Genomic DNA, 14,128 nt, shown 5'->3' on the forward strand with positions numbered 1-14,128 from the left:
GTAATCCTCGTTTTTTTCAATGTGACCATGGCATCCCTCTCTGTGAAGTTCTCAAGACTATTCTTGATGCAATCTTGGAACCCATCGTCTATCGGTCTGGCGACGATTAGACTCTGGGGGCGACGGCCAATATTTCTGGGTTTCTGGTGTAGCCAGCGCACAGCTTTCCATTTACAAATACTTCGAGTAACCTGTGAGGGTTAACCTGTGAAATTTGAAACAGCTGACCTTTAAGTAGGCTACTGTCCCAGTACTTATGCTAACTTGAAATAGGGGGACTTGACTCATCGAATGGCATTGTTGTAATATAGTTCAATGTATGTTTTAAAAAAAAAACCCACATGAAATAAATGAAGACATTGTGAATTTCGCCTTGTAGTCACTGATTTGATCATCTGGAGCTGTGAAAAGAAAAGTTAATAAATTTAACAAGTTAACGAACAAAGTTAACAAATCAATCTCGATTCATTGGTCATAATTATGTTTGGTTGACAAAAGTCACAATTATGTTTCTATTAGGTTTTATTGCAGTACACTTTGTTGTTATGTTGGTTATTGTTTATCCAGTTAAAAGCCACTTTTCTGGCAAAGTATATGTAGTTAATAATTAATCACAAATAAATGTATATTTATCTGTGGCAAAAGTGAAATAATTATTTTATTCTGCTTATTAGATTGCAATAATCCTGAAAGGCATATAATACAGTCCCGCCCCATTTCCCTAATTGTTTTGTGCACTTATATGTTAATATGGTATTTAAGTTCCATGGCACTATTATTTAACCTTGCACTCTAGCTGAACACACTGAAATTCTATTATTTCAAATACTGAAACTCTTAAAACGTCATTCATATCCATAATTCAAAGTATTCTGTTACATTACCACACGGCTTGGTAGGAAAATAACAGGTGATTGTAATAAATGAACAGGTGATTATAATCAAATCACAGCCACGGCCAATGAGCTGTGTACATGGTAAACTACCATATAGGTAATGCATGTGACATCATGGGAATACTATGAATATGACTCGCCACCAGGGGTCAGTATAAAGAAATACACCACTTTAACTCACAGAAGGACAGGGCAAGGTATCATTTCCTGGATAAACAAGGACATGTATTAAGTAACTCTCATTGGGAAACTGAAAAGTAACGTTATTCACCAACTTCATGGCGACTTCTGTCCATGTCTCCAAAGTCCGTTCGTTGTACAAGAGGATTCTTCTCTTGCATCGATTCCTACCGATAGATTTAAGAGCCATTGGTGACCAGTATGTGAAAGACGAGTTCAGAAGACATAAAGGTGCAGCTGCCGGAGAGGTGAAGGGCTTCATGATTGAATGGGAGGTAAACAATTTCACAGTTACACACTACACAATACCTGACATGGTCGTGTAACCTAATTACACTGCACCATAGCCCCGACAACGTTCCGTTCAATGTCGTATGGACAGAACGTTAGGCCAAATTCTATTAAAAAAAAATCTCGCAGTTAAATATTCCCTTGCGTATTGGCAGACGTACACACCTGTTACAACGTGAATTAAAACCTCTCAATAATTGGGATCCACTCAATTCGGCATACATTCAATTCACCAAACAGCACTTATTTCAATTAAGGTTTAACTTTTTTTTTTTTACTGGTTCGCCTGTCCTACAACCATCTTCCACCAGAATACACCGTGGTTGGTAGGTCGGTACAGTCTGAACCAACCTGAACAAATGGATTTAATTCAAGTAAAGCGCTGCTTTGGTGGAACATATATATGCCGAATTTACCAGAACACCCTAACAATTCGTGAAAGGTCTTAAATCGTATTCTATCAGGTTTGTAGGTTTGCCGACGAGCAAGTCTACATGATACGTTTCTCGTTACCCTCCGCACGCAAGAGCCACTGTTCAGTATGTCCCGTCACAAAGCTTTGTAATGTTTGGGTGGTAATGCATTGCTTGTTATGGCAATTCCTTGCCACAAGATGGCAGAGCGGTTTCACTAAAATACCATAATGCTAAGACAGTGATTCTCAACCTTTTTCATATCAAGGACCCCTAATTTAGTCCACATTAGGGCCACGGACCCCCGTTTGATGAGATTTTGTCTCTCGGACCCAAATGTGAGAATATTTTTATTGTTAGATATGATTTTGTCCAGAATTCCGTGACTATCTGTATTGTAGGTAGAGAGATAAGAGTGAAACTATGATCAAAACAATCATTCTTCTACACTCTGTGTTAGCTTCTTGTAAATGAAATAATGGTGAAGTTTAACAGTTGGGTAACCCTAACCCTGCTGGGGACACCCTGGAACCCACTCAAGTACCCCTGGTGCTCCCGGGACCCCACGTTGAGAACCACTGTGCTAAGAAACTTAGAATTGGGCATCACTCTAGGTTCAGTTTTGGGTTCCATTTTTCCACTATACAAATCATCAGAGTCAATAGGAGACACCTATGCTGGTTAAAATCTCGTAATTGCTGAACAATTATGATTGTTGGGGCAGCGGTAGTCTAGAGCAGTGGTTCTCAACATGGGGTCCGGGGACCACCAGGGGTCCTTGAGGGGGTTCTAGGGGGTCCCCAGCAAATTGATGAATTGTTAAACTTCACCATTATTTCATTTACAATAAGTTAACACCATTAGAGAATGTAGAAGAAAGACTATTTTGATCGTAGTTTCACTGTTATCTCTCTACCTACAATACAGATAGTCATGGAATTCTGCAAAATCATATCTAACAATACAAATGTTTTCAGATTTGGGTCAAATGGGGGTCCTTGGATGGGATTGGATTTTCTTTTTTTTTCCACAATAGTCATAGCTGCTCCCTCTAGTGTTTGGAAGTCTTCATGGCCTATTTACTGGAATAACTGTGACGCTAGAGCCTGACCAATACAGGATTCTTTAAGAGCAAAATTAGCAATTAACATTGGTTTAGTATTTATGTATATATTTTCAAGTATACAAAATGATCAGTGTTTTTGTTGACTTGACTCAGCCCGCCGAAGCGCTAGAGTTTAGTTTTGTTTTAGGTTTGTTTTTGGTTGTTAACCTTGCCTATTTAATTTTTTTTTTTTGTGCTTGTAAAAGCAAGAATAACTGTTATAATTATTTTAAAGTACTTGCATTTGATTTTAAGAAGAATAAGTTGACCTGACCTGATCTGTCCTACTGACCCTGATGCTTTGCCAAGAGTAAGAGGGCCCTGCTGCCAATTTCTCAAAAATCTTGGTTGGTGAGGAGTTGGATTGACATTCTATTCACGTTCACAATCTGTTGGCACTTAGGCTAATTATTCATAAATCTCTAGTGACATAACATAGGTTTACAAAAGAACCTGCTGTCAATCATAGGTTTACAAAAGAACCTGCTGTCAATGTTCCAAAATCTAAATTAAGTTAACTAAAAATTAATTATTATTAAATATAGCCCCTAAACTCTGGAACAGTTTGCTTGAAGACATAGTCCTAGAAAACTCTATTTCAAAAACATATTACAAACATTTAAATGTAAGTAGTTTGAATGTGATTTCCTTGGCCAGGTTATTCATCCCCATCTTGTTATTTATTTTTTCATTTCTTAGTTTATTTGTTTTGAAGTGACGTGTTTTTTCTCTCACCTGCATATATTAGACATTCGCATCTCTATATTTTTTTTTTCAGTTTTGTTGGCTTCAAAATTCAATAAAACCCATAGCTGTTGCAATAAATCATCATTGATAAATCTATTAATTTTAAGAATGAAAAAAAATCTCCAGACATCTGCTGGAGGGATATGCTTTTATTTACATTTAGAATATGGATAAGGCTTTTAAGTGATGTCAAAAGTATTTTCTGTACATGCAATCGCAAATCAATTAGCGAAAGTGGCGTACAGATGGTGCTGTCTGATTCTGTGAACTGTGATAAAAGACTACTAATTATGCCAAGCCAGCCTGAGCGCTGTTGAAGCTTCCGAATATCAAATTCTGTAAGGGAACTGACTGCGCACTCAATGGTCTAGGCAAGTGCTTTGCTGCGGAAAACCAAGCCATTAGCGTTTGACCAACATGGGAGTTTGAGGGCAGATACCCATAGTTTTGGGGTTGAAGCTGCTGTTTGGTAAAATGTAGAGCCAGTATCTGGAGTTTTGAGCATTTTCATGGCCAAAATTGACAAGGATCCAGAGTTTCCCCAGGAGTTTATTCTTGTCAGGGTGGAAAAAGCCTCTGCAACAGCATTTAGACCATCATGGGACACTAAGTGCTTGTACACACTGCGAGCAACTTGGCGCATGGCAGCTCGTGTATTTTTTGCGGCTTTGGTATTGCCTTTCATAACATTACATCATTTTGATGTGTTAACATAACTAGTTAGCAAGTGTAATTATGCAGCATTAGCATTAATAAACAGAAATAACTCCCTAAAAAGACTCTTGAGCTTGCCATCGACCCCAAAGATGCAGCAATTTGGGGCATCCTTTTGGGGATGTTTATTCAAATCAAAGTTGTAGACAACTGGAGAACTGGGAAGCTTTGGCTGTCTGGAATCAGCTTCTCATCCATTTTGTCAGGCTGAGCTATTGCTCATGAAACAAAATTACACTAGTAGGGAAACAAAGAAACATGGAAATTTTATTGGCTCTTGACGGCTAATGACGACAAGCTTGTTGACTGTCTACACATCGGCTGAGTTTCCCTGGTCAATCAGTTCTATAGGAAATTAATGGCTTCCAATGACTTGTTGATCATGTTAAAAGCTAGGCTAATTAAATTATTTTTGTTGGGTTAGCGCTTGATATTCAGACTGAATGGCCATTTCGTTTTCAACGTCATCATTCAGTCTGAAATTTGCTCCAAGTTCAACTGATTTAAAAGAGGGGCATTTCGGAATGCTTTGCCAATTAAGCATTGAGTCCTCTGGGATTGGTTTATCCCATCACCAATCACAAAATTGCTTCTTCAGCAATGGATGCTGATTGGCCCGACCAGGTTTTTATACAGCGAAACCACTGTTAAAGGCAGCAATTCCAGGCCTGAATCTAGTGAAAGCAACTCAGGGGCTGGTGCCAGGCAAGTTCTTTAAGGTAGGGTGAAGGAGTTTTTTATTTCTCTGGTCAGACATTGCTCTCAAGAATGTCTCTGACCGAAAAGCTTAGCATTTTTGCCATAATGATGTGAAACTTGCATTGGAGACGGTGTGCGGAAGCTTGTTTCTTTGAATTTCTGGTCAGACATCTGAAGGAATGTCCGTCATATCCATGCCGGGACATGTGATGGTATTGATTAGAGAATCTGTCTCTCCTCTGCTGTGTGTCCCAAAATAAACTGAGCCAGAACAGTGTGCCAGGTCTTTTTTATGTGACTATGGGGAAGAGCCAATGTTTTCCAATGCAATTATGAATTACAGGGGGACGGTAAATTACCCATCTGCAGGTAATTTCTCTAATGAAGTGGATGGTGATTGCAGCTGGAATCCTGAGCGGTCTCTTTGTCATTGCAGTAGCTGTGAAGCCACTGGGGAGGAAGCAGTCATCACATGACACATCACACATCACACCTCGGTTGAGTCCTTATCTGTCCTTGCAGTCGCTGGAGATCATCTATATGGACAACCTGTCTGGTTTCTTACAGCGTTTTGAAACCTGTTGTCCATTTTTGTTGGTCCCAATCAGGGGACAAGATGTTATTGGGTGTCTTTTACGCATTGGTTCAGCTACATTTCAAGCAGCAAAATTTCAAATGAATCTTAATTTATAGACAGAAAACATGTTCATTGGCCATAAATTTGATGCGACTTTGTTCCAGGAAAAACCTTAATTCTCAGCATGTTTAACCCATAATGCACTGTACCTTCTGTAGTTGGGCGGGATCAGGGTTAGGGTTAGGGTTTGGCTGGGTCTCAGTCCAAATGAAGCTCCAGATACTGATCTGGCCAAACCAACCCAACTAAGGGGGAAACCACTCCAGGGTCAAATTAGGGCTGGACGATATGGTTGAAATCAATATCACGATAATCATAAGGATTTTTTTCGATATCAATATATATGACGATATGGCTCACATAAGCAAAATCACGTTAAATAATCAAATTAATGGTAATATTTGGTGTGGTGTCAAACTAAACTGAAATTTTCACATAATATTCCTACCATACTTCATTTTGTCTGAGTTTCTAAATACAATTAACTTGTTCTCATCAGTTCAGACAGCAGAATTGTGCGTCTCGATATCCCAAAATCACCATATCAACACAATATAATCCCACTGAAAGACAACAAACGATAATTATTGAATTATCGTCCAGCCCTAGATCAAATAATAACTGCTTTAAACCAAAAAGGTTTGAAAACGCCTTTTGCCTTTGAATGGGGACCCAAACTGGGTTGCTGGCTCATTACTGAAAGGTCCCCACATGGCAAGAGCAGTAATAGGGTTTGTTTTAATGAGCCCTGGTCTCAAGCCAAGAGAATAGCTACATGTCATACTTTGGTCCTGAGCTGAACATTTTTTTATGACTTCTGGACTACTGTATTCTCATAATTTACCATAGATTAAGTATAGTCTAGATGTATAACTTCCATCATTACACAAGGCTATTTAAATTTCTCATGTAATGCAGCCTATAAAGTACATGATTATAGTGATTTGACATTGAGGGAAGGATTAATTGAATGTTCACAAATCTGAAAATAACCTCAAGGGGTTATATTAATAGTGTAGTACAGAAAGCTACCATTGAGCAAAACACACTGTAGCAACACAAAATTATCCCCCACTCTCTGTTCTCTCTCCTTGCTCTCTCTCTAGCTCCCTTTCTCTACCTTCTGTCTCTCTCTCTATTCTTTAAAGAGGGGGTGAATCACCGCTCCATCTCAGCTTCCTCTGAAAAGTGCAGAAGGGCGGGAACAGACGACGAGCGAGACTCCAAATGTGATTACACGCACTGAGTGTTCAGTGTAATCCAGTTATTTTCAGAGGTACTCATGGGAGGTCTCTGCTCCGGTAATAAATCGGCCGCATTGGGACAGACAAGCTCTCCCGAGAGAGAGCGAAAGAAGGAGAAGGAAACAGGTTGTACGGAAGTGAGGAAAAAATGACGATATAGTAAAAAAAAAGAGAATGAGCCGGAGAGAATTGGGATGGAGATTTTGTCAGAATTCCCATTCTAAATCTCCATCCCAGTTCTCTCCCTAAGCCCTACAGAAGCAAAGATCTGCATGTAGTGCAGGGAACTGGTAAGGTAGTCTGTATGGGGATTTGACTGTGACCAAGAGATTGATCCTTGAAGATAGGGGGGACTCAGGACCATTAGCTGATGGGGCAGCCTTGACAGCGCAGACTAGCTTTGAGACCAAAACAGGCAAAATGTTTGGTGGTGGTGGGAGGTCTCGGCCTCCTGTACCATGTTTACATATTTGTTACAGCCAAAGTATTGGCAGCTGGTTCTGTCTAATCAGGGGAGTAGACTACTTTCCTCAAATTGCTTCAGAGGAAATCCTATTAATGGTTTGCCAGACACAGTAAGCGGTGCGTTTCATTAGTCGTTTCAACCGGCCCTCGTTGACTCCAAGTGCCGTTCCATTACTCTGATAACTCAAGTGAACTCCCTGAGCTGGACCCCTTCAAGGGCCGAGGGAGTGAGTCACCAACGATGTAGACTTCACAAGCGCATGTTTCCCAGGATGCATTGTGATCATCCGTCAATTCCGGTGCACAGGTGATAAATATATATGCAAGTAAACAAACAATATTTAGAGGATTTAGACATATTTATGAAAAGAACTCATCTGCAATATTTCATTACTCATTGTTCTGTGTATTTTTTATTATGTATTGTTATTATTAATTATTAGGCCTGCTTATGGGCAAGTGCGTTCCATTTAAAATATTCTGCTCCCCCTCGGACCCTGCCCCCCTGCTCTGAAAGTGGCCACTCACGTTACATATGGTGCTATGTATTACCAAGTGCCAAGGGGAAGTGAGGGAGGGCCTGTTAAATGACTAATGAAACGCAGCTAAGGGCTATCCTCAACTGAAGAAATTGATAGTCGACTAAAAGTCATTGGATTTGCAAACATTTGTTTTTTTTCCCGCACTAGTGTCCCACAACTGATCGGGACTATGGAAAACAAGGCAACAGTAAACAAGCTGTCCCCCATGAATGATACAGACCCCCTCTGGGCCAATCGGTAACAAATATTTCACCTTGTTTTGACCTGTAGTTGTAGTGCCCCCCTTGGGGCCAATCGTACCCCTTTTCCACCAACATGGAACGGGTTCCGTTCCGGTTCACGCACCTAATTTTGAACCGTTCGGAGCATTTAGACCAAAAATAAATTGGTTCGGAACCCGAAAAGTTGGTTCCCAGCTGGAACCAAAAAATAGCAGGTTTTCAAGTGCGAACCATGACGACATCAGTGGGCGTAACAAAAGCTTGCAGGTAATCAATGCGATCCGCCATCTTGCTACTACTGTTTACTTCCGGTGTGCATTGTGCAACGCCCTCCGTTGATGACGCATCCTTGATTACAGTGGTTCTGCTCAAAACTGGTGGAAACGCGGGCTAGTTCGCTAGATAGCACCAAGGTTCCAAGAATCCTGAATGGAACCGGTTCAAGAACCAGAGCTAATTTAGTGGAAAAGGAGTGCCAGTGTAATTTTCAAAATGCTACAACATCTCACAGGGGTGAGATGTATCATTCTACCAAAATTTGATCAGCAGTGTCTGAGATATGATGTATGATGGACGAATGTATAAACGAACAGAAGGAGATCTATCCATAGACAATCATTGACCTCTTTACATCCAGCATGTTGAACACTGAGTAGGTATTTGTTAATGTCAGAAATGGCCTGAGTTTTTTGAAAATTACTCGCAATATAAGCAACATGTCTTGAAGCAAGTTCACACCAAGAATGTTTTGAACTCTGGAGCGTTTAGTTCGCTTTGTTTGGCCAGGTGAGAACAAAGCCATTTGAACTCTGGTGGCACCACAATAACGGCACCGAGACACCAGAAAATCCAGCCCTCCGGCCCTGTTCCAAGAGAACTATGGTGCGGTTTGTTAGGAGTGATACTGTGATCTGAACCAACTACCAAGAAACAACCCCAAAACACAAGAATTTATGGGTAAAAGGAGACAGGTGTTGACATCTGATGCTTGGAAAGTCTAGCATAACAAAATGAAGTCTGGACTGATGTGTTCTCAACTGGTATGAACACCAGTGAAGGTAAATCACGGCAAAGAGCGCAGACCCCCCGATGCTGAGGGAATAGGCAGATGAGTTTCTAAAGAAATGTCAAGTGACGCGTGATATTGATGTTTTTCTACTGCATCTCTCACAACTCCTGAGTGCTTTCCTTGATGGTATAAGCTATAACTCTCCTGCCTCTGGGAAAATATTATCCCTTGGCAAATGCTCAAAATAATTACATTATGCGCAAGAAAGAGCCTCTCAGACAAATGGCTTGTTATTGCTAAAAGTGAAACCGCTCCAAAAACCTAAGATGCTTTTCTGAATGGGCAAAGACGGGACATTAACTTTGTGTTCTTTGTTCTGACTCGTGGATGGCTTTTATGAATGGAAACGGATGGCGCTGGAACATATATATCCGATCATCTCCTCGCTAGGATGATTCATAAGTGGCCTTGACAGATTTGACTGGTCATGTATGCGTCGAGCAAAGTTGAGTTGAATTATCTGGTCCATTTAAGAGGGAGAAAGGATCTACATGCACAATCTGGCCCTGGCTGCCGTCCATGCTGTAATTTGAAGATGATAACCTTGTGTTTACTGTGCACTAAACAACAAAAGCTTTTATCACTGTCAGTTAGTGTGGGCGGACCAGTGGCACAAACGGGGCTCTGCCACCACAGTCATTGGGCATTTTAAAGCTTCTGATAACATCATCCTAGTTTGGTTTTATCCTAAGAAAATCTGCATAATCTTGCAGTGGGAGATGGAGTAAAAAGGCTTTCTGAAGAACATTTATAGAAGAACTTGAGATTGAGAATAACTCCTCGATTAATCAGACATATTTCTCAGTCTTTTTATAGACCTACTTTTTCCCAGTCCGCTCCATTCAAAATCTGAACTTGAGTTAGTTAAAGGAATAGTTCACCCCAAAAGTGAAATTCAGTCCTTAACTAACTGATATTTATTTCCAAGCTGCAGTGAACATAAAGGGGGACCAGGCAGTGGCTGATTTCAGGTCATCTTGACTGTAATAGAGGCCATAACCCACACAGATGACCAATGATGAGACTGGCCATACACAGAGAGTAGGGAAGAAGTCCCAGGGGAAGCAGTCGGAGGAAGACACTTGAAGTTTTGGAGTTCCTTAAAGCAGTGGTTCTCAACGTGGGGTCCAGGAACCACCAGGGATCCTTGGGGGGGTTCCAGGGGGTCCCCAGCAAATGGATGAATTGTTAAACTTCACCATTATTTCATTTACAAGAAGTTAACATGATTAGAGAATGTAGAAGAAAAGGCTGTTTTGATCATAGTTTCACTGTTACCTCTCTAGCTACAATACAGGTAGTCATGGAATTCTGGACAAAATCATATCTAACAATAAAATATTCTCAGATTTGGGTCCGAGACACAAAATCTCATCAAATGGGGGTCCGTGGCCCTAATGTGGACTAAATTAGGGGTCCTTGATAGGAAAAGGGTTGAGAATCACTGCCTTAAAGGAGTAATTCACTCCAAAATGAAAATTCAGCCATCAACATGTCATGTCAGTCTAAACTCCACTGAAGTTTGTATAAAAACCAAAAACAGAGCGAGTTAACCCACGTTGTTCCATATCAGCCTTCTGCCAAACTATTGACGTTAATGGAGCCATCTTTTTACAGCTAAAAAAAAAAAAAGCATAAAATCCAAAGTCCATCAAATTTCTCCATGCAGCCTATGCGGCATGACTAGATGCATAACTGTTGGTGCATTATAGAACAAAGCATTGTCAATCAGGAAAATCTAGGAGATAATAAGGATCATATTGGACCTTTGGATATTTTTTTTCTGGAACTGTGAAAAGATGGCCCTGTAGATGGAACTATGACGTCTAACTCTGTGTGTCTGATTTTCGTACAAGCTTCATGGCTGAATTTTCATTTTGGAGTGAACTACTCCTTTAAGGATCTCCAAAACCTCAAGTGTCCTCCTCCTGCTTCCCCTGGGACTCCTTCCCTACTCTATGTATGGCCAGTCTCATCATTTGTCATCTGTGTGGGTTATGGCCTCTATTACAGTCAAGACGACCTGAAATCAGCCGCTGTTGAACTGCAATAAACATCATCACTGTCCCTGTACAATGTCTCTTATTCTATGAATTCCACCAGAGAATAGATGTGTAAATATAATTTTCTTAGTAGTCTTAATTTTTCTAGAAGTGGTAGCCTACTTCTCATTTGTTGTCATATGCCACTTCCATTGATGCAGCCCAGTAAATTGATATCAGAGGGAAATTCTGGCTACAGACTTGTGTACTGATAATTCATATGAGAAATTATTATTCAAAATCAAGAACCTAAGGGTAAGCACATTCAAGAACCCAAGGGTAAGCAGATTTTTGTAACGCATGACTTGGAGTGCATTGTGATGCATTCCAAGTAGATTTTAAACCCATTGGAAGCAGAGATAAACTTTTAATCTTCATACAAACATCATCTGATAAATATCACATTTAATTTAATATCACGTCATTAACTATACAGTTGCCATATAAGGTATTAAACCCCCATACATTGTGTTTATTATATCACGCTCAGATTACAATAATTATCGTTTAATTCACAGTGGGCTTATAAACAGTTTATAATGCCCAGTGAGGACCACTTAAAGTAAAGTGTTACCCACATGTTCCTAGTATATATCACAGAGCAGTGACTCCCAAAGTGTGGGCAGCGGCCCCCTGGTGGGCCGTGAAGGTACTGCAGGTGGGCCGGAGAGGTCATTTACAATAAATAAATAAAGTTTTTAATTTTCAATTTTGTAATTAAATTTGAAATTACCATAAAATATTTCTGATTAAATAATTTGCATTAAAAAAGTAATCAGAACTAATAAAACAAAGCCATGGGATTTAAATTATGTGTTATTCTTCATTTATCTGACCTATTTTTGGATCCGACCGGTGTTACACCGAATTTGGTGACCCATCAGATTCTGTGACCTGCCCTGATATTCTAACCCCAGCCCCAACCATCTCACTCCTCATGCCTAAACCTAACCAACCTAACCAACACTGCAGGTCACAGAATCTGATGGGTCACCAAATACGGTAGATTCATCTTATATCTCGTCATTGGCGGGGAATTGTAATTGAGGGAATACCTCATCATTGGCGGGGGAAGAGTAAAAATGGAGCGGTGGCTATCAGGTTGCAAAAGGAAAGCTGTTAATGGAGAATCAACCTCCACGAGCGAATCATCAGAAGATCAAAATGAGTCCATGAAAACAAAAAGGACTCATAGAAAGTACTCAAGTGAGTTCCTATCGCTGTCTGTCCTCTTGTAACCCTCACAGATTTTTTTTTGTGCCGTTAAATGCCTCAAAATATTACACGGCAATGAGCCCAGCTGTGATGGATTATAATAACTGCATCAGAAATTATATTTTCTGTCTGTTTTTTCTTCATGTTGATATTGGGCTGGAAATTTTATGTATAAGCGTTTTTTTATTATCCAGTGTCAAACAGCCAGGATACAGGCTTAACAATTCAGTATTTGCACTTAATTGATTAAATTTGTTGCTTTACAAATTGTTACGTGTATGTGGATGGATTATTATTTTGCACTGCATTGCCGTATGCCCACGTTCACATGTTCTGTTTATGAAATAAAAAATATATAGGTCTCGTGTGTTGATCAGAGTTGTGATTAAAGCGTTGGGTGGGCCGCCGAAGATTTTCAGATTTCAAATCGTGCCGCGGCATTCTTAAGTTTGGGAATTGCTGTCACAGGGCGTATGCAGCTTGAACCAATATGCTGTGGCAATCACACTGTGTGGTGCGGTTAATGAATCTGAAACCGGAGACGGGGTGGTAAACGAGTTGTTGAGTGTCACTGTTTCTATCCGAGTTCAAACTGGTCTGTGTCTGATCCCTCCCGCAGAACTACAAGGACACCCTGCAGACTCAAGTGCTGGAGTCGGCGGGGGAGCGACTAGACCCGGTCAAGTTTGGGGCCAACCTGTCGGAGAGGGAACTCAAAAACTTCCAAGACGATCAGATAGGCCAACTGTATGAACTCATGCTGGAGTCCACCAAGCCCAACAGACAGTTTGATATCCAAGAGAAGTAAAGCAGTGGCGGGCTACTTGCGTGCGAAACCCCGATGGAAGAGAAAATGAGACATAAGAACGTCTGGGGATTGATTCAGACCACTGATAAAGACACTGATGAAGAGTAGTACTCGAAGCCGGAGTAGAGGCTTTTAAGAATATCTGATTATATTAAAGTACTGTGTAATGCTCTTGTGTTCCTGTCCTTGTCTCTCTTGCTGTATCTGTGACAAGAAAAGAGGTTCCCCTTGCTTCACCGCTGCCACAAAATGCATTAAGGTGGCAGTAATTAGTTCCCTTTGTCAACTTTTACACAAATACAATACTAAACTCACCCTCAGCAACGAAATGCGCTGAGGGTGTGTGTCTTCTCCACAGACACACGAAGCACTCAAGTCAATAATGCCTCCTTCAGCCTCACTGGTGATCTTGCCATTGTTGGAGTGTAACCCTCATTATCCGTGCGGAAATATGAACAGTTCTCCACACACAAAGACACAAATGCCATGGACTGTGAGACAGAAATGGAGGCATTATAGTTGTAAGACTCAAGAGCAACGTTTGAGTCTTCTACATTTGTTGATGCACTCTTGCTTCCCACAGAGTCATTCTTTACAGTTGTTATTCTGGAAATAAATAGTATTCAGGCATGCATCATACAAATGTATTGACTATGAGTTCAAAATATACTACTGCTTTGGCTCAGCAGCCTCCTACCAATCTCGGAACCCATCGTCTATCGGTCTGGCAACGATTAGACTCTGGGGGCGACGGCCAATATTTCGGGTTTTCCGGTGTAGCCAGCGGACATCCGGGCCAAGACTTCCTCTTCCGTGCACCGGTCATTGTTTACAGTCCGA

General features: G+C 40.7%; 1 protein-coding gene across 1 annotated transcript; it reads left to right on the forward strand.

Annotated features, from left to right (window-relative positions):
* The first annotated feature begins 1,104 nt into the window (after positions 1-1,104).
* On the forward strand, positions 1,105-13,875 carry sdhaf3 (succinate dehydrogenase complex assembly factor 3). Its single transcript, XM_071543921.1, has 2 exons — positions 1,105-1,351; positions 13,100-13,875. Exons 1-2 carry the CDS (start codon positions 1,175-1,177, stop codon positions 13,286-13,288), a joined length of 366 nt encoding a protein of 121 aa, XP_071400022.1. The 5' UTR covers positions 1,105-1,174; the 3' UTR covers positions 13,289-13,875.
* The last annotated feature ends 253 nt before the right edge of the window (positions 13,876-14,128 follow it).

The sequence above is a fragment of the Centroberyx affinis genome, unplaced genomic scaffold (assembly GCF_046629955.1).
Source record: "Centroberyx affinis isolate AG114_WGS23_722 - 3 ecotype Tasmania unplaced genomic scaffold, CSIRO-AGI_Caff_v1 ptg000241l_1, whole genome shotgun sequence".
In the NCBI taxonomy this organism is placed as follows: domain Eukaryota; kingdom Metazoa; phylum Chordata; class Actinopteri; order Beryciformes; family Berycidae; genus Centroberyx; species Centroberyx affinis.